Source organism: Eptatretus burgeri, chromosome 17, assembly GCF_056783735.1.
Source record: "Eptatretus burgeri isolate ZD-2024b chromosome 17, Ebu_testis_v1, whole genome shotgun sequence".
Lineage (NCBI taxonomy): Eukaryota > Metazoa > Chordata > Myxini > Myxiniformes > Myxinidae > Eptatretus > Eptatretus burgeri.
The window spans coordinates 22,076,536-22,100,590 of NC_140977.1; the positions used below are offsets into that span (position 1 = coordinate 22,076,536).

Genomic DNA, 24,055 nt, shown 5'->3' on the forward strand with positions numbered 1-24,055 from the left:
GTCTTTTTTTGATGGCATTTGGCAATACTTATAATGCAAGTAAGGTAGGTTAAGATATTTCTCAACAGAAGTGTTTCCTTGGGAAAGTTGACTAGAAGTCAGAATCAAAAATATCTTGGTAGCCCAGAGGCAGATGACTTGCATACAAAGTTAATTTTCATGACCTGGGAATGCAAAATTTTAAAAAACCCGCCATTCTCTTTGTTTCCGTTATTAGCTTGCATACGTATGACCTCAACATATGATCTTCACAATACCTATTACTCGATCGCTCCCGGGGAAAAACCCAGGCAGAGTCGAAGTACGATACTCTATCAAGGGCTGAACACGGGTATTTCAATAAACCCGGAGAAGCAATTTGTGAAGGATATCAGCAGTTTCTGTTAATGACTTTCAAACATATTACTTGGTGTTTAGTTGTAACACTCAAAATGCTGTGGCGTAACCATCAAAACACAATGGTTCCAACTTACCACACCACGAGGTAAAGGTGAAGTCAGTTCAATGAAAGGTAAGGAAATGGTGGGATTTTGGGTGGTGACTTACTGAGAAGAAGAAGAAGAAGAAGAAGAAGAAGAAGAAGAAGAAGAAGAAGAAGATGAGCGTGACTGCTCAGTTTTATGGTTTCTGATTGGCCAAGGTAGTTGAGAAACGTACCAAGGGAATACACAGTTTCTGTTATTAGCTTCCGTATGGCTCAACATATGATCTTCAAAATACATATTACTCTATCTCTCCTGGGAGAAGCCAGGCAATGTAAGCAACATACTCACTTGAGGCCTGAAGACGGAGGTGTTAAAATAAACCTGTGTAAAGCAATCTTTTTAATTTAACATATGTAAACACTGTAATAACGAGAAGGGCACTTAGGAGAGCGCATACCTCTAGCACGCAATGCCTGATCTACGAGAACATATCGGGCCCAATACATTTCTGAAATATCATGCTATGCAGTACTATTGTTGCGGGCCGGGGATCGGTTGCGAGCACGACCGCGAGATGGAGCAGTAGGGTCGACACTGCCGAACACTCGGAATCTAGATCGTACCTTTCGGAAAACTCCGAAAGGTACGGGTCCCTTACAGGACCGTGAATCGTCAAGAAATCAACCACGTGGGACAGAGTTATTTGCCAAACTTCAAAATACCTAGAGGCTCACGTGGCGATATACTGAGGATTCACACCCTCGACGGAACTCGTACGGGACGAGCCGTATGCGTGCTCGACCCGTGCGTAACCCGAGCGGATGGTTACCAAAGTCCCGTCGGTCCAAATGTACAGTTTGCCGCTTCCCCAAATTTCCCAACATGCACCTTGCTAAACCAATAAAAGAACCACAAAAACGAGCTGATACATTTAACACATGGATATTTATTTACAATGGGTGGGGAAGGAACACATAAGAGGAGAGTTAAACCGACTAAAGCAAGGCAAATAATGTACAGCGAAAGCACTTATCCAATTACTACTTACAGACAGGGCCCACAGACAGACGCACACCCAAAATAAACAGAACCAAAATTGTCTTTAATATCCCTTCAGCTCAGAGGGAAGTCGAGTTCAGGGACGAGAGCGTGGCAGGCTACCTGGCCGCGAGCGTGCGGCTCGACGTCCGCACCTTCCCGGAGCACCAGTCGGCAAGAACGGACCAGGGCAGCCGAATCCAGCGGCGGCGAGACGAGGTGAGGGATCGCTGCGACCAGCCCCGAGCCAGTGACAAGAAAGATCCGACCAGCGCCAGCGGCGGGACGAGCAGAGCCCAGAACACACGCTCGAGAAGCGGTCAGAAGAACCAGTACAGGCGCCAGCGAGATGCAATCAGAGCCGAGAGCTCCGTACAGCGCTCGTCCCGACAACCAAAACACTCTCCTCTCGGTCCGATCACGGCGTAACCTTATTCACCCTTGTCCGGGGGAGGGGGAGGGGACGCCTCCTCCCTCCCCGCTCTCCCTCACTGGGCAGTTTTGGCACGCAAAGTGCGCTCGTCGCCCTGTCATTGGCCAAAACGGGCACCAAAGCCGTTGATTGGACCGGGGGGGGGGCGTGACGGCCGTCACTGCGGACCGCCCCCCAAACAGGCAGAGGAACATTATTCTGTGTGGGCTGTGGTCATTGGACGACCGCCGAGGAACTCGCTCACATCTCCCTGATTGGGCGAGAACCGCCACGAGGTGACTCCTTGAACTCCGCCCACCACGGGCACCATGGCGTCGGCCAGAGCGAGGTGAAGGTGAGGGTGATGCTGGTGTTGTAGAAGATTTATGGATGTAATAATAAAAACCCTGACTATCAAAATAACTCCGCAGCGCATCAACACTTAATTACCCATTAAACAAGGGATGGGACCCTAACTAAAAGCACACACTTACCGACATAACTGAGCTATAGAGGACGGCTGTCTGTCTGTGTGCACAAAGCTTCCAGATTCGTAACACTATATCGTTTTTGACCTTATCTCTCAATGGTGAAGAATCACTTTAAATATTAAATAATTCTCGTATTCAGATCTGGATTCGGATCTTCACCAAAATTGAAACAATTCGTCCTTGCGACACATCCAACCTGGCCACCAAGTTTCGTCGGAATCTGTCCACAACTTTTTGACATGTCTTGTACACAAACAGACAGAAAGGGGTGAAAACATAACCTCCTTCACCTTCGGTGGTGGAAGTAACAAACACACAAAACAAACTTTAAGATTTTAGGAATAGCTGATACTGTACAAGTGTGTGTGTGTGTGTGTCTGTCTGTCTGTCTGTCTGTCTGTCTGTCTGTCTGTCTGTCTGTCTGTCTGTCTGTCTGTCTGTCTGTCTGTCTGTCTGCATCTATATATATATTTGCTTTAAAAATGGTTCTTTCTGCAACCACTTGTCTGATCGATGTGAAACTTTAAACATAGGAGGGACTCCCCATGGATAATATTTTATTGCTAACTCTGACGGCATAGGTTACGTGTTATTGAATTAAACGAAAAAATTTGGACATCATTTTCTCCGAAACCCGCTCAAAATTGAAACTTTGCATATGTCATCAATTCCCCATGGGATATATAGGGTGATTACGATGATGTCACCAGTGAAATGCTATTCCAGGCATAATTGGTTAAATTGAAATCCTTTATCCGAAAAATCTGAAACTTTAATATATCTGATCTATGACCCGATGTGAGTGATTAATTAAACTTATGACGACATCAGCCACATGATATGGCAGCCATGTTGGATTAAAGGAAACAATTTGGACATCATTTTCTCCAAAACCATTCAACTAAAAACATTTACACTTGGCAGATGCCATCAACTCCACATGGGATATATAGAGTGATAATGATGGCCTCATCGGATAAGTGGTATTCCAGCCATAATTGAACATAATAATAACAGAACCGGAAATCCTTCTAGTTCTGGGTTTGTCGCAATAGCAGCTTCTCTCAGGGGTCTCTGCCGACTTTCCCAAAGTTAAGTTTCCGGTCGTTATTTGTCACGTTTTAACTGTTTATTTTCTCACCTACATGTTGACTGGGTGTTCCTAGTTTGATTTTGTTTCAAAAATCGTGCTATTTTGTGAGTTTTCGTCGACCTTATCTTATCGGGCTCCTTGCGGTCTACCCATCCTTCCCATCTAGGTGTACGATCGTTTTATTTGTATTCTCTCCCTATTACCATCAATTCCTATTTCCCCACTTTTCCTAACACCTCCGTCTATCCCTCCCAAATCCACACTCTGTTTCTTGTCTTAAATAAAAATATAAAAAAACAACAACAATTGTTTTATCCCTGCATACCCACAAGTACCGATTCTGATTCTTCTTTTTTCTTCTTATTCTTCCTTCTCCTTCTGCTGACACACCATCTTTCTTCTATTTGAGCTGACCCACTCTCACCATTACCTTCACAATTTCTTCCTACAGCCTTCCAGACTCCAATCTTATCTAATTCTTCAAAAATCCATCAAAAAAATAATAATTTCCCTTGTATCCTTCCTAACTATACACCTCTTGAAACCACGTGTCTCTCTCTACCCTCTTCCTGGTATTTTTCATTGATCCATCAGCTTCACTCTGCGTTTACCGTTCCAAATTCACCATACACCTCCATGATTTTACTTCAACCTTTCCTTTTCCGAATCTTACGCAATCCTTATTTTAAAAAATAATAATAATAATAAATAAATTCACTTTTATCTATACACCTCCCGTAACCACGTGATCCGTTTCCACCCTCTGCGTTTACCAATCCAAATTCACCATTCAACTCACTATCTTTTCTTCAACCTTTCCTTTACCTAATCTTATGCAATCTCAATCAAAAAATAATAATACTAAAAACGATCTCTTATAATGCTTCATCTTCCTCTGTCACACGTGTGGTTCTCATTACTGTATCATAATTCTCTCCTCTTCTATCTCAACAGACTGCTCTCAATTCGACCTTTCCTTCATACCTTGTTGAAAAAATCCAACTGTTGCAATGTTTCTTTTCTCCATTCTCTTAATTTGCCTGAATTGCATCCCTCAAGAAATGTCTTTAATCGCATTTATGAACTAAACAAATTTAAAACCCCAGTTTGCTATAAATGTTCGCTTTCCTTCAATCATTTCTTTCCAGCTTCAGTGCCACCTCACCCCTCTCACCCCTCCCTCTCAAATCAACCATCACACTCTTCTCCCTCCAAGCTTCCCTCCCACCTTTCTCAAAAACTCCCCCCTCACCTTTCTCCCTCATTTCTCCCCACTCCCCTTCTCCCACTACTCACCCCTCACTCACCCTTCTCAAAGTTGCCCCCCTTCTCATCCACAAAGCTGCCTCCTTCCCCTGCCCTCTCTCCTCCATCTCATCACTACACCTCCTCAAATCCTCAACTGCCTTCTGCCCCCTCTCTTATTACTCCCCACTGTACCTCAACCCAACACCACAGAACCTTTTCTCCTCCTCATCCGGCCCTCTCCCCAAGCTCTTCTGCAATCCCCCACACTCTTTCAACAAATCTCCTTACCTCTCCCCCTCCTCCCTCATCCTACCCTCCCTCCCTCCCCTGCATCCTACCCTCCCCTCCCTCCCCTGCATCCTACCCTCCCCTCCCTCCCCTGCATCCTACCCTCCCCTCCCTCCCCTGCATCCTACCCTCCCCTCCCTCCCCTGCATCCAAAGCCTCCTCCCCTCCCTCTTCATTAACAGTGTGGACCTCAAATATCTGGGGCCTTTGCACAAACTTGACAGATTTTTCCACATAGGTTCCCACTGACAAACCAGACATAATCTGCCTAACAGAAACTTTTCCTCCCTCAAGACGTGTCTGACTCCCAAGTATCTCTCCTTGGTTACTCCCTCCTCCGGTATGACAGACCCGAGCCTCGCCTTGGTGGAGGAGTTGCTCTCTTCATCAAAGACAATATTCCTCACTCTCCATGCACTACCCTCACTCCCCCACACCCCCAGGAATACCTCTGGCTCCAGCTTCCCTCCACTCCCACCTCATGTTTATATGTGTACTGTACCGTCCACCTAACAGTGATGACTCCATTTACACCTCACTATCCGAAAACATCGACCAACTTCTATCTTCTCATCTAAACTCTCTCTTCCTCATACGTGGCGACTTCATTTGTCATCATGCCAGTTGGCTAGGTGTGGGTACCTCTCTCACCTGTCATGGCACTTCAGCAAAAGACTTCTGTGACTCATTGGGACTGACTCAATCGGTCAACTTCCCGACCCGGATCTCAACCAATGGTACTCCATCTCTTCTGGGTCTGATTTTGACAAATTTCACTGAAAATATCTGCTGGTCTTCCTTTGCTCCAATCGGTTCTTCTGACCACGTCCTTGTCAAAGTAAACATCTCTCTGGCTGTTATCAGACAACCACTTCAGCGCCGTCGAGTCTGGCATTTCACTCAGGTCGACTGGCAGGGTTTCCGAGCAGCCATCAAACTTCAAGATTGGTCTCCCATCGCTACTTTCTCCAACATCACCTCATCCTGGGAATTCTCTCAAAGAAACTTGCTCTCTCTCAGGCACAGATTTATCCCCTCTTGTCTTCAGTTGTCCTACCCTTCCTCCCGCCCTTGGTTCACTGAAGCTTGTGGCAAGGCAATTATCCTGAAACCACTTGCCTTTGCTTCATGGAAAGCAAACCCCATTGAGGGTAATCTCAGTTTCTTCCATAAAACTTGGAACAAGTGTGTGTCTACCCTCACGAGAGCCAGAAAACAACATCTTTCTAATCTCAAGTCTGATCTCTCAAACCTCTCTCCCTCCTCCAAATCCTGGTGGCATCTAATCAAATCTGTTTCTGGTGTATGTTCCCCCTCTATCCCCTCCCTTACCTCAAATGGCCACACTGCTGACACCACACATGAAAAGGCTGAATGCCTAAACTCGGTGTTTGCATCAAAATCTTGTATCCGAAACCCATCGCTTTCTGTACCCATCTTACCCATTCGCTCCAAACTGTCCTTGGACTCTGTGTCCTTTTCTTCTGACAAGGTGGAGAGTTTGCTGTCAAACCTCGACTCATATTCTGCAACCGGTCCAGATGGTATCAGCCTACGTATCCTGAATACCTACTTTTCTGCCCTTGCTCACCCTCTCTCTGTTCTATTCACCCTCTCATTTGCTCAAGGTCATCTACCATCTGCTTGGAAATCAGCAAACATCACTGCCCTGCATAAAAAGGTGCAAAACAGATCCCTGCAACTACAGACCAATCAGCCTTCTCCCAATCATCAGCAAGGTTATGGAATCCATCATCGCTTCAGACATCAAATCCTTCCTCTTCTCCAATGGCCTGATTTCCGACCATCAGTTTGGATTCAGACCAGGTCACTCTACTCTGGATATGCTGCTTCTGCTCTCCCAACAATGGATGGAGGTCCTCAATGCCAGACAGGAAATCCGAGCCGTATCCCTGGATATATCACGTGCTTTTGACACAGTCAGGCACCCTGCCCTGCTCAACAAACTCTCTTCCTATGGTATCCAAGGCCATCTCCACTCATGGCTCGCAGACTTCCTCTCCTGTCACAGCTAAAGTGTGGCCCTTAATGGAGTTCATTCATCCCCTCTTCCTGTCCAGGCTGGAGTGCCTCAAGGCAGCGTTCTGAGCCCTGTTCTTTTTAAGGTTTTCATCAATGTTCTATCTGACTCTGGAAAATCCTCTTTATCTCCTTGCTGATGACTTCGCCCTCTGCCGTACCATCTGTCATCCCTCAGACCGGCAAGCAGCAGCTTCTTCGCTCACTGCAGATCTGGGTAAAATCACAAACTGGTCCAACACGTGGAACATGTCCTTCAATCCTGACAAATCTCACACTCTCACTGTCTCTCCGAAAGGACCGTTTAGACCCCCCCCCCCTTTGCCCCATGTACTTTCTCAACAATCCTCTGGAAGAAGTCTTCTCATTCAAGCTTCTGGGTCTCAAGGTGTTAACCCTTCGTTCGATGGAGCCACCCTTTTAATTGAAAACGTTGTCCAGAATAATTGAATAACATCTGATAATGTAGTTTGTGCTTCTCGACGAGACGTATTTCTGAGAAATGTGCATCCTCGAAACATTTTTTAGTAAAAGTTGGGAACATGACTTTTTAATATAAATAAGGTAGGCTATGCTGAATTTGACTAGCCCTGTTCCCAAGCTGAATTTTGAGTTTTTGACCATCTAATTAGCATAAACAAAATGGCTGCCAAATTGACAATTTTTGGGCACTTTCTTGGGACAGGCACTACTATACCATTTAAATAAATGCACATTGTTCACACGTACGCATCTTAGAAATGTCTCTTGAGCAATAGATCAAAACTACATGCTAATAAAATTTGTAACATGCCAAAAAATCTATCATTATGCTAATTAGCTACCGCCATTACCAAAAAATCTATTTTTATGCTAATTAGCTACCGCAATTACCAAAAAATCCATTTTCTGCTGTAACTTTGTTACTATGCATGCAAACCTGACAAATGAGATGTCTCGACCTACGTTTTGAGGGTCAAGAAAAACGATTAAGACATATTTGAAGCATTTTAAATAATGTTTACATGGTTACCGATTTTTATTAATAAAATGTAGAAGTTAAAGTTACTAGTCTGTCATCATAAAAACCAAACAAAGTTCTATCATGCTACGTGAACAAATTTCAGTCAGCATAAACAGTTTTCAGGAATGCCTAACATCTTTTAGGCAAATCACATTGTATTCATGCAAGGAGTCTGATCATCAATCTGTTGCTGGCATGCACACATTGACGTGCATCGTAATCCTGAATTCCGGCATGTGCAGCGTTTCTGGCATGCACAGGCTACCATATCGAGCCAACTGTCTGGAATGGGACTCAATGGCAACAGTATGGGTTGCAGTCCTGATTCCCCAAGTCTCCATCCCATTTCAGAGGGCGCAGGGAGCTCAGGTGTGGGGCAGCGGGAATTTCTCCATATAATCGCTTGATAGTGTACTCTCATCAAATGGAAACGGAGCGCATCACTTGTTGGGGCCATGGCTTCTGGTTTCCCCGTCTTGGAGAACAATAAATGCCGTGCTGCATCAGCAGAGTCTGTTGTGTGCACATTGTATATTCTGCAGACAAAGGTTTCTGAAGATTTGATGGTTTCCTCCGTGAGTTCACCAATGCCCAAGTTCTTCAGCAATTCGTGGTGCTCTTCGAAGACCTTCCATGATGATCGTTTGGTGTGATTCGCGTTGTAGGAGATGGTGTCACACCCAGTCAATGCGTGATATGCTAGCAAGGATGCTGCTGAGCCTCTTGGTAGTTTGTTGAAAACTGCATCAATGGGTATATACCGCCGTTTCTTAAATGTGCCCAACATCATCCAGAGATGCTCGCATTGCATACGTCGAAAGTGGGATACCAGAAGCAGGAGAACATCAGTGTCCCTGGAAGACACAACTGTATTAAACTGGCTGTGGACGGCATGCAGCACCAATCTTGTGTCCACTTCTTCATGTGTGGATTTCAGAGGTGTCAAATCAAGTTGTACCTTTTGATGACTTGACCTTCAGTTCCTCTCTAAATCCCCCAGCAACTACTTCTTTATCCTTCGACGCCTGCCAACACAGTTCCTCAGACAAGAAATGTGCTCGATCTGCTTTATTATCAGCGAGTGACAGAAAATTTGACCAGTTCTTTGGAAGAGGTACATCACGACCTTCCACAAGCCATCTGATTGGCCGTGCTGCTTTACTGCACCGCATTCTGGTTGTACCCTTGATTGTTTCTTCCCTGTATCTGTCGAACACAATATCAATTCTTTGATATTTGGAACCTGCTTTCAGCACAGTTTTCACGTACGTGTCGGCCAGATCTCCAAAGGTTACAGCATCATCAGGCTTTCCAAGAGCTACCAATGGTTGTCCATCAATGATGAGGCAAGTTGACGTGTCATGAATTTGAATTGTCTCAGGACAGTCTGTCTTCTGTTAGCACGTTAGCAAGTAACGACTTGTTTCCAGTGCGTAGTGTACCATTCATTTTGGCAAGGGATGCAGGGACCGGAAGAAGCTCATGTTTGAGTACAGATGGTAAATGAACTGGCCGACCCGCCTCATAGGCAGTGATTAGACGTCGGAGGACATTTCTGTCTGTCTTCAGAACAATTTTCTTGTCTTTGTCCTTTGTGTGTTTAACCACTTCGTATAAAGTGGCAAATGTTGGGGCGTTATTCCTGCGCAGATGGTCATGGATTGAAACATGTGGCTTATCACATTGCTCAGCCACGATCAACCTGTCCTGAACAAATTTCTTGACTTCTTCTTGTCCAAACTCCTTGGCACGTAGTAGTGATTCTTGAATTGACTCTGTTGCTAGGTCTTTCGTAACAAGGTTTTGCAACACACCTGGATGTGATACAGATGAGAATACACTGAACCCCTGGAAAGTGGAAAGTAATGAATTCTCGTCATCATTGTCTCTCGTTTGTCGTGATTTGGTTGCTTCATTGTGAAGGTCTGTACTCCCATGGTGGAGACTGTACATTCCATGGGTTTGTTCTGCTATGTGAGATCTCAGGTTAAAGGAGAGTGTCTACCTACACAGAGCTGATGTCGTCTTGGTGACACCAATGATACCACCTCCTTTCTTGCCTGTGCCATTTATCCATTCCATGGCCTGGTCAGGATCTACTTGGCTGAACTTGTGAGCAGATCTCTTGACTACAAACTTGCCTCTTTGGAACTCTGTTAAAACAGGTTCTGGAAGCTGATACATCTCCACTAGATACACTGGACCCCATCATGCATAGTTCAGGTGGTCATACCGCTTGAAGTAGGGCAACATCAGAGTGAAAGAGTAAAGATGGAGATCCCAGATGCCATCACGCTGATCTCGAGTGTATTGCAGAAGTATAGCGACCATGTCCATATATTGCCACCAGAAGCTGAAGTTCACATCATCAGATCTACTCTCAACAAAATCATCCAGGAGTTTCCTGAACTTTTCCTGATCCAGAAATGTTATCAGTTCTGGAATCTTCTGCGGGTCGTCATCAGAAGCCATCCTGGAAATGCAAGCATGGCAGTCCTCGTCCGCCTCTGCAACAATGGAGAGAAGGCTTGGCATCAGGAGACGCCACAGAGCTTGCAAAGTCAGTTTGTGTGCCCTCATAGCTTTGTTGTATGCCTTTCCTGCCAGAACAAGTTCTACAGTGCCTTGCCTGAGCAGTCCACTCTCCACCCACACTTCAGCTTGTCCAGAACCATTCATATGATCTCCTATGGCCTTGAGGAAGTTCATCGATACGTGAAGGCCACCTAGGCGAGGTATTAACTTGCCTTGGTATTCTGGAACAGACCACTTTAGCTCCATAAGTCTGCAGTACAGCGCTTGGTCGACTGTGAGGACTGTATGTTCCTGTCAAAAATGTGAAGATATTGCCATGCATCTCTTCACGGCGGTATTCAAAGTATCCAACTCATGAGCGGAGCAAGGATTATAGGCAAATATCTTGCTGCTGTCTGTTCTGGTTCCTCTGATGGCAATGACTGATTGAGTAGTGTCCAAGAAAGTTTTATCTCTGAATTTTGATGGCGCAAGAAGAAAGCTCAGTCTGTAGCTTTTGCTTGTCTTACATACTCATTGTCCTCCTCTGATTTGCTGAAGCAGGCTTCGTCGACGGGTGCTGTGAATACTGGCTTGCATCTTCCACGGGTTATACTGACAGGATGCAGCTCCTCCAGGCCATTTGGCACAATCAAAGTATGTCTTGTGGATAGCTCGAGATTTTTAAGAGAAGCATCAGTTGTTTGGCCTCGTTGCCATGCTGCCATTTGAGTTGCATGGAAGGTATTCTTTCCATCAAGTGTTTCATCAAGGATGTCAATGTTAAAACAGGTGTAGTGGATGAATTTATTGGCCTCAATGTTTGGTGGAATGATGGCACCAGTTGCTTTGTCCAATGATTTGAGAGTGCTCTCAGCCAAGGAAGTGTCTACTTGCAACACCTGTTTGTAACTCAGGCAATGCCCTGCCTTCTTGAACAATCGTACTAGGTCTTTTTACCGCCTATCTTGATAAAGAGTACTTGCAAGACCAACATGTTTTGGAGTCCATTTTTTGCTACCACTGATGCAGTCGACAAGACCTTGTGCCACACTCAGAATTCTGCTCCGGACTTGTTCTTCATTGTTCCCAGGGCTATCATCTTCAAGGGATGCCTGGCCACCGACGATCAGTCTCAGTAGCATATATAAACTCTGGGGAATGCATGCTATAGCATCTTCTTCACTGACAGAGAACCCTTTGTGTCCTGGAGTTTCCATCATGTCTCCACGGACTTTCATCGCTACATGAACAAGTGAAAGGAAAATGTCATCCTGGGGCTCATACTTAGGAAAAGCTAACTTTTGCTCACTCTCCTCTGTGTCTGCTTTCATCTGCAAAACTGCTGTTGGCTGGTACTTAGTGGGAATCAATATGGTTTTTTCATTCTGATATACAACTGCCAAGAGGTTGAAAGAAATTGAAAATGTCCCCAGGCTGTGACTGCAACTTTTCCTTGAATGTTCCTCTTCTGCTTTGATAGGACGGCTGAATCATGGTTGAAGATTCCTCACCTAGCTCCTTATACCTTTCCCATACATCATCCAGAAGAATCACATGTCCTTTGCCAGCTGATTGATGGAGCTCTTGGCAAAGCCATATCATAGCAAGGTCTGTATTTGCTGACTCCTGCTTTGTTTTGGAGGTCGACCTGTTCAATGCGCTAAGACAAGGCAGATGATATTTGGCTTCAGCTGCAATTAGGTCAATCACTCCTGCCAGTCGAAGGCCAACTTTGTCGTCAAGATGTGAGGCTTGAATGATTTGATCACTCATTTGCTTAGTCATGACGGAGATCAGTCGTGCCTTCTTATTTGCAGTTTGACAGAAAATGCAAAGGCTCCAGTTGACTGGCTGCACCCCTTTTCGCAATGAACGCCTGTTACCACCTGGAACACCTGAACTGCAACCTGCTCCCTCTGTTGAATACACTGTCTGAGTCCTCTGAAGACGTTCTATTTTACTCTTGTCTGTGAAGTGGGCATAGCACATTCTGTGCCACACAAGAGATGCGGCTGTGGCAGAATCTAATGCATTATCAAGACGATCAATTAAGTCTATATTTTTGGAGTCCCTCAGCTTCTTTCTGCTACAGGCTGCATTCGTGAGTGTTGTGAGTCCATGATCAGTTGCTTTACTCAGGTTTTTTCTGGCTTTATGCGTTTGGCAGCAAATTCATAGGCTGTAGTCTACAGGTGACGGCCTCTTCAAGCTAAACACAGGATCCATTGTCACCTGCAAACAAGAATGAATCATTAGTATATTCCTACACAAGCCCTTAACAACTTAACAGTTAACTTAACAACTTAACAATTGTTCACAAGTAAAATAGATTAGCGTTGCGCTGGTATAGTAGTGCCTGTCCCAAGAAAGTGCCCCAAATTGTCAATTTGGCAGCCATTTTGTTTATGCTAATTAAATGGTAAAAAAAACTTAAAATTCAGCTTGCCAACAGGGCTAGTCGAATTCAGCATACCTTAATTATGTTAAAAAGTCATGTTCCCAACTTTTAATTTAAAAAAATGCTTCTGGAGCCTTATATAGGACCCTTTTCGAGAAATAATTCTCATCTATTCCTCAAATCTAATTTATGTGGAATAGTTGTCATTTATGCTCTATTTTCCAAAGTTAGTTTGAATTTTTTACAATTTTTGTGACTTTTGTGACTTGTTTTTACAGAGAAACAAATGAAACTGGTTTCTTGTTCCAACTGTTCCCAGTTGTTCGACCTGGAAGTTTTCAATTCACACAAGACTCGGACCATTTGTCAAGGAACCGACACATTTAGCATCGTGTCTTACAACCGCAATTGTAAACGTTGTACAGAGACCCTCAAGAATACCCAAGGAAGTGAAAGACCACACAGGTGTTCTTTGTGCAACAAATCATTTCCCACATTATCATCTTTAAATCTTCATAAGAAAACACACACAGGTGAGAAGCGCTACAAGTGTTCTTTGTGTCCTAAATCTTTTGCTCAATTGAAAAATTTTAACGAACATCTTAGAGTGCATGCAGGTGAGATGTCTTACAAGTGCTCTGTGTGCAACAAATCGTTCAGCTTTATCTCAGAGTTGCAAATACATGAACGAATCCATTCGGGTGAGAAGCCATTCAAGTGTTGTTCTCTTTGCGGTAAAGTGTTTGCTCGCTCATCAGGTTTATACGAACATCAACGAACACACACCGGTGAGAAGCCGTACAAGTGTTCCCTTTGTTGCAAAGCATTTTCTCGCTCATCAACTTTATACGTCCATCAAAGAATACACACCGGAGAGAAGCCGTACAAGTGTTCCCTTTGCTGTAAAGTGTTTGCTCGTTCATCAACTTTATACGTCCATCAAAAAACACACACCGGAGAGAAGCCGCACACGTGCTCTGTGTGCAACAAGGGTTTCCCTGTTTTCTCAGCATTGCAAAAACATGAAAGAATCCATTCGGGTGAGAAGCCATTCAAATGCCCTTTTTGTGGCAAAACGTTTGCTCGCTCATCAACTCTACACATTCATAAAAGAACACACACAGGAGAGAAGCCGTACAAGTGCTCCGTGTGTCATAAGGCCTTTGGTCAATTGACACATTTCCGCAATCATAAAAGAATACACACTGGAGAGAAGCCTTACAAGTGTTCTGTGTGTTTTAAAGCCTTTTGTCGATCACTTTCCTTAAGGATTCATCAAGGCACTCATACAGGAGAACATCCATACAAGTGTTCTTTGTGCAACAAATCATTCATAGTGTTATCATCTTTAAAACTACATCAAAAAGTACACAGTGGAGAAAAGCCGTACAAGTGTTCTGTTTGCAGCAAGCATTTTCAAACTTCCTCGTCAATGAAAAGACACGAAAGAATTCACACAGGTGAGAAGCCCTACAAGTGTCCTGTGTGTTTTAAAGCCTTCAATCGATCACTTTCCTTAAAGATTCATCAAAGAATACATACAGGAGAACATCCATACAAGTGTTCTTTGTGCGACAAATCATTTACTGCGTTATCATCTTTAAAACTACATCAAAAAACACACAGTGGAGAAAAGCCGCACAAGTGTTCTGTTTGCAGCAAGGATTTTATAACTTCCTATTCAGTGAAAAGACACGAAAGTATTCACACTCGGGAGAAGCCCTACAAGTGTTCTGTGTGTCTTCAGGCCTTTCTTCTTTCGCAAACTTTGAAGAATCATCAAAGAATACATACACGAGAGAAGCTCTGCAAGTGTATTGTTTGCAACAAGGTTTTTGGTCATTCCGCACAATTATATCAACATAAGAAAACACACAGTGAAAGAAGATCACACAAGTGCTCTGTTTGCAGTAAGGATTTTCCAACTTCCTATTCATTGAAAAGACACGAAATAATTCACACTGGACAGAAACCGTACAAGTGTTCTGTGTGCTGCAACGCGTTCACTTATTCGTCGAATTTAGATAAACATCAAAAATTACACTCTGCAGAAAAGCCCTACAAGTGTTCTGTGTGTCTTAAGGACTTTAGACTTTCTCAAACGTTGAAGAAACATCAAAGAATACATACGCAAGAGAAGCTCTACAAGTGTTTTGTTTGCAATAAGGTTTTTGGTCATTCCGCACAATTATATCAACATAAGAAAACACACAGTGAAAGAAGACCACACAGGTGTTCTGTTTGCAGTAAGGATTTTCCAACTTCCTATTCAATGAAAAGACACGAAAGAATTCACACTGGAGAGAAACCGTACAAGTGTTGTGTGTGCAGCAACGCGTTTACTTGTTCATCAAGTTTATACAAACATCAAACAGTCCACACTGGGGAGAAGCCCTACAAGTGTTCTGTGTGTCTTCAGGCCTTTCGTCTTTTGCAAACTTTGAAGAATCATCAAAGAATACACACAGGAGAAAGGCCATTCAAATGTTTTGTTTGCAGCAAGTTTTTTCGTCATTCTTCAGATTTATATAAACATAAAATAATACACAATGGAAGAAGACCACACAAGTGCTCTGTTTGCAGTAAGGATTTTCCAACTTCCTCATCAATGAAAAGGCATGAAAGAACTCACACATGGGAGAAGCGCGACGAGCGTCTTACAAACCAGTGAGGAGAAAGCAAACAGGCACACGCACAACCCTGGCGTATGCCTTCTTGGCACGACTCCTCTGAGTGCCATTGGTGACCCCTGTCAAGCAGCTGAGGCTCTAAGGCCTCCTTGGGAAAACAAAATGTCTGGCTGTCAAAAATATGCCAAACAATTACAATCGGTCACAGAAAATGACGAAAGGGACACAGACCCCTCATCGGCTGAGGCTTAAGTCTGTGCGGCCACACCGAGCAGCCGGAATGTGTTCTGAAAAAGACAATGACTGAAACTTCTCCAGTGAGGAAGAGGACCCCTGCCTCACGATAGGACAGAGCAGGTTCCAGACGAATCGGAGAAGATTAAATGAACAGAGCATGGAGAAGGAAATCATCTGTTAATGTGTATTCTGCGCATGAAACATTGTTGATTATCGTTGAAGGAGAAAGATTCATGCACCAGTTGACAATTTGGTCCATGAATAATGATCATTTACTGAAAAAGGAGGAGATTTTGAGTTCTGGGAGAAGTTCCTCCCACCTTCTGAAACCTGCAAATGGAGATAACAATCAACAAGAGAAGCCTCACTAGTAAGAGTTCACATTGTTCGAACAAAACCATTGCCATTACTAGAGAGTTCGTAGAACACGATACCCCCACACCCGTAGTGTTCAAGTATACGAGGTGTGTTCAAAAAGTATCCAACCTTAATTTTTCGTGCGTAAACAAATGAAGCTTGGGAGGCGTGGTTTGGTGCACGTATGTAGGCGATCCTAATCCGTATGCGTGAATATTTTCCCGCCTGCAGAAGCTGTCAGTCGCCGACAGACCGCCGATGAGTGAGGAAGTGTAAGTGAGTGCCGTCGGATTTTCGTTTTTGACAAAATGACGGAAAAACTTGAACAACGCTACTGCATCAAATTTTGTGTAAAGCTTGGCGATTCCCAAGTGGAAACGATCTGCAAGATTCAACAGACCTTCGGGAACGAAGCAATGGGCACCACGCGGATAAAAGTGTGGTACAACCGCTTCAAAGATGGTCGCACATCAGTGGAAAGTGAAGCACGTTCTGGTGGGCCCTCAACATCCCGAAATGAGATCGTCATTGACCAAGTGAGGACCCTGCTGATGCAGGATACTACCAAGAAGTACTGCATCGCCTTCGTGACCCTGTGCGACGCAAACGGGCAGACCTGTGGGCAGCGGTCAATTGGCAGCTCCATCACGATAACGCACCTGCCCATTCTTCACATTTGATACAGAGTTTCCTGGCCAAACACAACACACCTGTGCTTCGTCGGGCTCCCTACTCTCCCGACATGGCTCCGTCTTCTTCTAGCTTTTCTTCTGGCTTCTGGCTTTTTCTTCTGACATGGTTTTTCCCCAAGCTGAAAATGCCCCTGAAATGGACCAGATTTCAGTCCAGAGAAGACATCATGCGGAATGGGACAGACCAGCTGCGCGCCATCCCAAAAGAGGCGTTCCAGCGCTGCTTCCGACAGTGGCAGAACCGTTGGGAGAAGTGTGTGGCAGCCCAAAGGGACTACTTTGAAGGACATTAGTGTAAGTTTGTTGTATCTGGATACGAGTATTTTTTTATGAACAAAGGTTGGATACCTTTTGAACACACCTCGTACACTTCACTCAGACTAAAATATGCAATTTGGTGTCTGTGTGTAGTTTTGACCGTGATACATTTGATCGATACTTATCCAATTTCAACCAAACTTGACAGGAGGACAAAGGGTCACACAATGGAGGTTGTAGCGACTTAATTTTCCTCCCCTCCCCAAGAGGGTTTTCTGCTTTGAGCAAAATCCGTGTTATGACAGCTAATCATGACATTTTTTCCAAGGCCACTTCAAATAATAAAATCAATATAAATACAGAGATCATAGAACACATTACCTCTTGCAGGTATGCTGTCTTGAGAAAGGACATGGGCGGGGTCAACAAGCAGATAATTTGATTGGTCGTGATGACAGAAGATGCCGTAATATTGTCACCAAGTACTGTACCGCGAAATGGAAGGGTTTTGAAAGTGCCAAAAAAGCGATTTGTGTTCTACAGTGTCCAAGTATGTATATTATTACTGGAAATTGAAATAAAAAAAAGATTTTGAAGGTTCTTCAAAACTTCTTTTTTTTTGGAAGTCATCTTTTACACCACCTTGTTGTTTTTTTTTACCCTCATAAGGTAACGTGGGATTTTCAGGAGCCCAAACCTAACATATATTTAGTTAAAAAAACACAAACAAACATTTATTCTTGAAATTTTTAGTAAAAAATTATTAAGAGTAGATTAATCTAGTTTTGGTCTTAAAACATTACAAAGGGTTTCAATTTGATATGTACTTAATGTTATTGCAATAAAATGAGAAGAACATTTTCTTTCTGAAAAAAATTCCTTTGGGGTGGGGGGAGTCCGAAACACCCTAAGTTGCCCAGATTTTACTGCGGGTTAAAGGTTACTTTTAATGGTTAACACCTTACATTAGTTATCTGTGCCTGTTATTGGTGTCCTTTATAATGTATTTCAAAACAGTACGTTTCCTGTTTGGAATGATTTTCAATTTTGTTTGACTGCCAGACAGGCAAAAGTAAAAAAAAAAATAAACCAATGTCACCCGCAGGGTGACCCGTATCTTGCCAAAAGGTGACCACGTGTGACTTCTTTAAGGTCACACTGAGGTGAACAGAGCTGCTATCCACCAGGAGCGACTCCTTGAGGAATATCTGCCTACGAGAGATTCCGATGAGAATCGTTCTACAGAGTAACCATGAAAAATATGCGTTTGCCTCATAACGTCACCAAATGACGTCATAATGTCTCAAACTTGACATATCTAGAAAGCACTCATCGAGATGTTCAATTTGAGGTACTACACGATATGGTTCCTAAAACTTGAAAATTTGACCTTGGGGTCAAATATGTTTGACCTGAGGCGCTAACCATGAAGGTCAAGGCCAATCGCCACCAAAAATTAATCAGCTGAGCGCCAGACCATGAACTATATTCGCATGAAGTTTGAAGACGATCCGATCAAAATTACTCAAAAAATAAGGGTTTCGTCGACTCCCCTGATTTGCGACAAAGTGACCTTGACCTTTGACCTTGACCTTCAAAATTTTATGCGCTGAAAGGGACCTCTATAGGCCTCTGATATGCGAAGTTACAAAAATTTCCAATGATAACTGTGCTCTGCAGAATTTTTTATACGTGATTACAGACAAAAAAAACATACAAGCTGACTAACATATCTTGCAAAATCTTCGTTTTGGCAAGATAAAAATTGGGGTCGAAGGGGGTATATGGGGTCAGGTCAGATATAGGAGCATGCACCGGAGCAGCGCGTCATTGCGTCCAATTTCCGCCAGTACTCCAGGGGTGTATGGCCATCCCCCAGGCAGATGCCTGGCCCATCCCCATCTCCATGCCGATCAACCTGCTGAAACCATGAGACATGTGGTCGGCCCATTGGCCTCCTCCACTCATGAGGCTCCCTTGCTGAGAGAATCTGTTGAGCAGGATCAGCGTCAGGAAAACAAACCACATGTCCATACAGCCACAGCTGATGCTCACGGACTATGCAGGTAACAAATTTCATTTGAGTCTCTCTCAGCAACCTTGGCACAACTCCTCTGTTAACGCGTCTCATTTGATATCTTATTTGATATCTAATAAAATCTCATTCGAGTCTCAGAAACCTTGGCACGACTCCCCAACTCCTCTGACACAAAATCTGACTAGCAATAGCCAAGGACTAGCATTAGCCAGGTCTCTTCTCCAAAGAGACCTGGTACCAAAGGAATTTAGTTTCCGACTCAGATCCCTGGTCAGAGTCCAAGTTTCACATCCATAGAGCAAGACTGGAAGCACCAAGGACCTGAAGACTCAGACTTTCGTCCTCCTGCACAGGTGCCGACAGTGCAACACCCCATGAACTCGTGAATCCATGACTCCCCAGGCCCGACCAAGACGTCTATTGACCTCTGGCTCACAGCCACCAGAGACATGAATATCACTGCCAAGGAAAATGAATCTCTCCATGACCTCAACATCCTCACCACAAACAGGTACAGATAGGATAGCAGCATCCAAGATGTCATTGAAAGCCTGGATCTTAGTTTTGATCCAGGAAACCCATAATCCCAGCGGCTCCAACTCATTCAGCACCTCGGGGGCCCCCAAAAGGACATCAAGAGTCTCCGCAAAGATGACTGCATCATCTATGTAATCAAGGTCAGAGATCTTGACATTCCCAAACGATCTCTCTGACATCATTCCCAGAATCCAGTCCATAGAAGCCCTGAAAAGTGTGGGGTCCAGTACACACCCCCGACGAACTCCAGTAACAACTGGAAAAAGTCGGAGATGGTATCCCTATTCCAATCGGAGATACGTATTTGCTTTCTTGTATTTTTACCTTCGCATTCTGCGAAAGGTTATGTTTTGGTCGGCGTGTATTTATTTATTTATTTGTTTATTTATTTATTTGTAATCTTGTGATTCGTATAACTCAAAAAAGTATTAAACCGAATTGCATGAAATTTGGTGGGATGATTGGTTATTAGCCAGGAAGCATTCGATTAGATTTTGGGATCGTTCGGGTCAAAGGTCAAGGTCAAGGTCACGAAAAGGTCAAAATCGTCTTTTTACGATAACACGGTCAATTTTTATTCAATTTGCATGCAACTAACGCCAAAATGTTCAGAATTCAACGCCTCATCTTGTGATATGCAATATGACACAATGACGCCCATACTCTTGTTACCGGTTAGGGGTCAAAGGTCTGGGGGGTCACGACCTTGAAAAATATGCGTTTTTTGACATAACACGGTCACCGAGGTTTCTTGTCCGCTTTACATGAACCCAGCACCAAAATGTTCAGAATTTAATGCCCAATCTTGTGACACAATGACGTCATAACACATGTCACCGGTTGGGGTAAAATGTCGGGGGGGGGGGTCACGCCCTTGAAAAATATGCGGTTTTCGGCATAACTCAGTCAATTCTTATTCGATTTGCATGAAACCAGCATCAAACGAGATTACCTTCTCTTGTTTAAACGTTCTATTCACCGAGCTTGCGAGTGAAGACTCGCCAAAACGACGTGAGTTGATTGTTCTTTCGTCCGTAGCCCCCGAAAGTCGGGGGGGGGTCATGACATTATAGATATGTGGTTTGTGTCATAAGACCATTCATATGAAACCAGTTCCCCACACTCATACCAAGAACAAAAAAAGTAGTGGCGGCCAAGGTATGCGCTCTATGAGTGCCCGTTCTAGTTATTTTTGTATTTGCCCCCCAAAATATTTATGTTTTCTTCCCCGAAATTACACACACAAATTCGATGAAACTTGACCACAACCTTCATCACCCATGATATAACAAAGTTTGTCACACCATCTAAAAAATCGGGGTCCAAGATGGTCTATGGGGGAGGTGGGAGGGTTGCCCCAAAATAGGTATTTGCTGTCTTCTCCAAAACTACACACGCAATTCCGATGAAACTTGACCACAACCTTCATCAACCATGACATTCCAAAGATTGTTCACGACATTAAGAAAAAAACTTAAGGGCGATAACCGGGGTTCTCACCTGGTCGCGGCTGTATACGATAACCAGGGAACCACTGGTAGCCATGGATGACCCACAAAATATGTAACATATGAGGAATGGAGCCAAAAGGTTTTTGTTTTGCTTTTAGACATAATTTTTTGAATGTTGAATATAATACAGAGCCAAGGTTTGTGGAGAGCAAGAACACTGAATGGATCAGGACGCAACAGAACAAAAGGAACGGTAGAGAGGGGGGGATATCAACAGTAGTTTTGAAGGAGAAAGAGGGAGACAGGGACAAATAGTGGGTGTGGGGTGGAATGAGGGGTAGGGGATGATGCATGAGCTGAACAAGATGTATACAAAAGCGAACTTCTGTCTTTCTGGAAAATCCTCTATCTATTTGCTGATGACTACACCCTTTGGCATGACATCACTCATCATTCAGACAGGCAGGCTGCAGCCTCTTCCTTCTCTTCAGACCTTGAAAAAACAAAATCAAGCTGGTCAAACACTTTGAATATGTCTTTCAATCCTGACAAATTTCACACTCTCACTCAAAAGGACCGTCTGGCAAACCCTCCTATCTACTTTCGAAACAATCATCTTGAGGCAGTTCAATCATTCATACTCGTGGATCTCACCATTGGCCATGATCTTTCTTGGGCAAACCACATTTCAAAGTTGGCCTTCAAAGCCACCAGCTGTGCATCCCCATCGTACAAAGTCACACCTGAACTCCGTGCTTGGCACACCTGAACTCCTATCCACCTACAAGGTGTTCATCCGCAGCTTCATGGAGAACTGCTCTTCCCTCTGTGCTGGCACCCCAGCAGCCTCACATCTTGCTCAGCATGATGCCGTGGAAACCGAGGCTTTCAAGATCATTGGAATCTCCCATGCTGAAACTGAGTCTATGGGCCTATCACTTCACCTTCACAGACAGTTCAGTGGTCTGTCTTATACAGCCTCCTTTCTAGTCTTGCACCCTCTGCTCTTTCCATGCTTTGTCCCCCCCCCCACACACACACACACACACACCTCGGTTTCTGGAGGGTTCACACGGTCCACCATCAACCTAAATCCAAGAAAGGAAAACAAAATACAGAGGGAGAAGGGTAAAGACAAGAGAAAGGGAATAACAGAACTGCAACACCAAATTACAGGTGCATCCACACAGATGCCATAAGACGACCACAGGGTGGTGGAGGGTGGGGGAGAGAAAAGTGAGAAAGAGAAAAAGAATCAGTCGAAAATTATTAAATTTTCTTTCAGGATTTCCTTAGACTAGCTCATACTGAACCAAGATAAGTATCGGTCAGAAACATTTCCGACTCAGTCAGTATCGGCCGGTAATTAGTCGGACGACATTTATCTTCATTATACTCACAAAAAAGTTTTGAGGCTTGCACATTTCAATGTATTCATAATCTGGTTGAAGAAGATGAGTACATTGATCTTTATACTCCATAAACAAATATTTTGTAGGTGGAAGACAATGTTAAGTTTGATTTGAAAACAACCTGGCTGTCTGAAATTAGTGCAGTGAGACAAACCAAACAAAGAAATATGTTTCATATGACAATAATAGCAGTGTAAAAACTAGAGGGAGAGCACTCGGGAGAGTGCAAAACCTCCGCCGCCAATACTGCTGGGGCACTCAAGTGAACCTTATATCTTATTCATTAAATAAGATGTCAACAGTGCTGACAGAGTTATAGTTCTTTTCTCCAACATTTTTTTTTTGGGGGGGGGGGGGTTGGAAATCATTTAAAACATGTACAAATGCAAAAAAAAAGAAGTCGAAATTTTGTTGAAAAAAAAGTTGCAAATTTTTTTTTCTCTAACAATTTTTTGTGTGTGGGGAGGGGGGGTTGGAAATCACTTAAAACATGTAGAAATGCAAAAAAAGGAAATCGAAATTTTGTTGAAAAAAAAGTTGCAAAAATTTTTTTTCTCTTAATTTTTATTGGTGGGGGGGGGGGTTGGAAATCACTTAAAACATGTAGAAATGCAAAATAAAAAATAAATAAATTTCTCTAACAATTTTTTTTGGGGGGGGGACCAAGTCTAAAATCTAATGGCATGATCCTTGGACCATACCTAATCCCCCCACCAAGTTTCGTCGAAATCCGTCGAGTTTTTCCGTAATACTGTTCACAAACAAACAAACAAACAAACAGAAAGGGGTGACAACAGTAACCTCCGATCCTCGATGGCGGAGGTGAATGATCACAAACAAGGTTACATTGGTAGTAATAGCTTTAATAAAATTTATGACCCCATACAAGGGTGTACATGTCTTTTCATCAACCATACATGACAAACCAGTTCTCACTGCAAGTTACTGCACCACTCTTAGACCAGAGATACTTGATCAAGAGATTTTTGGTGGAAATGGGACCACAAATCTCTCTAGGAAGTCTCAAGCACATCTTCATTGAATTTAAGTCTGTAGATTATTCAGGCCTGTCCATGTGAGTAATGTTGCCCTGAAATGCAACCTTGATGTGCAGATGTATTAACATCCCTAAATATGTAGTAGGGACCTTGCTGTTGAACAAGAGGATTGACTTTAACCAGACTTGGTGGTGTCATGATTAGAGTGTCTGCTTTGAGGCTGGGTGGTTGGCAGTTAGAACCCCAGCCGAGTCATACCAAAGAGTCTCAAAATGGTACGTGCTGCTTCTTTGCTTGACGCTCAGCATTTAAATGGACAGAGCACAGAAAAACAACCATAATTTGGCAATACAAAACGAGCACAGGCTTTGATGGACCTAATGGCCTCCTCTTGCATTGAAATTCCTGGTTGTTGAATACAGCCAAGATAATCTTTCTACACCTGACACCAGTATTCAACCTACCCCCCCCCCCAAAAAAAAAAATGAGAAC

At 43.6% G+C, this 24,055-nt stretch overlaps 1 protein-coding gene and 1 pseudogene across 2 annotated transcripts in view; one reads left to right on the top strand and one right to left on the bottom strand.

Moving 5' to 3' along the window:
• LOC147009519 (uncharacterized) overlaps nucleotides 1-24,055 on the top strand; it is a 37,579-nt gene that overhangs the window by 6,729 nt on the left and 6,795 nt on the right. Inside the window, exon 4 of one of the 2 annotated variants that reach the window (XM_085861315.1) lies at nucleotides 13,273-13,569. The exons of the other annotated variant lie outside the window; for it this stretch is intronic. Coding sequence (XP_085717441.1) covers nucleotides 13,273-13,340 — 68 coding nt within the window. The 3' untranslated portion in view covers nucleotides 13,341-13,569. Of the gene's footprint in view, nucleotides 1-13,272; nucleotides 13,570-24,055 lie in introns of those variants that run through there. 2 annotated transcript variants of the gene reach the window in all.
• On the bottom strand, nucleotides 10,288-12,614 carry LOC147009520 (uncharacterized; annotated as a pseudogene).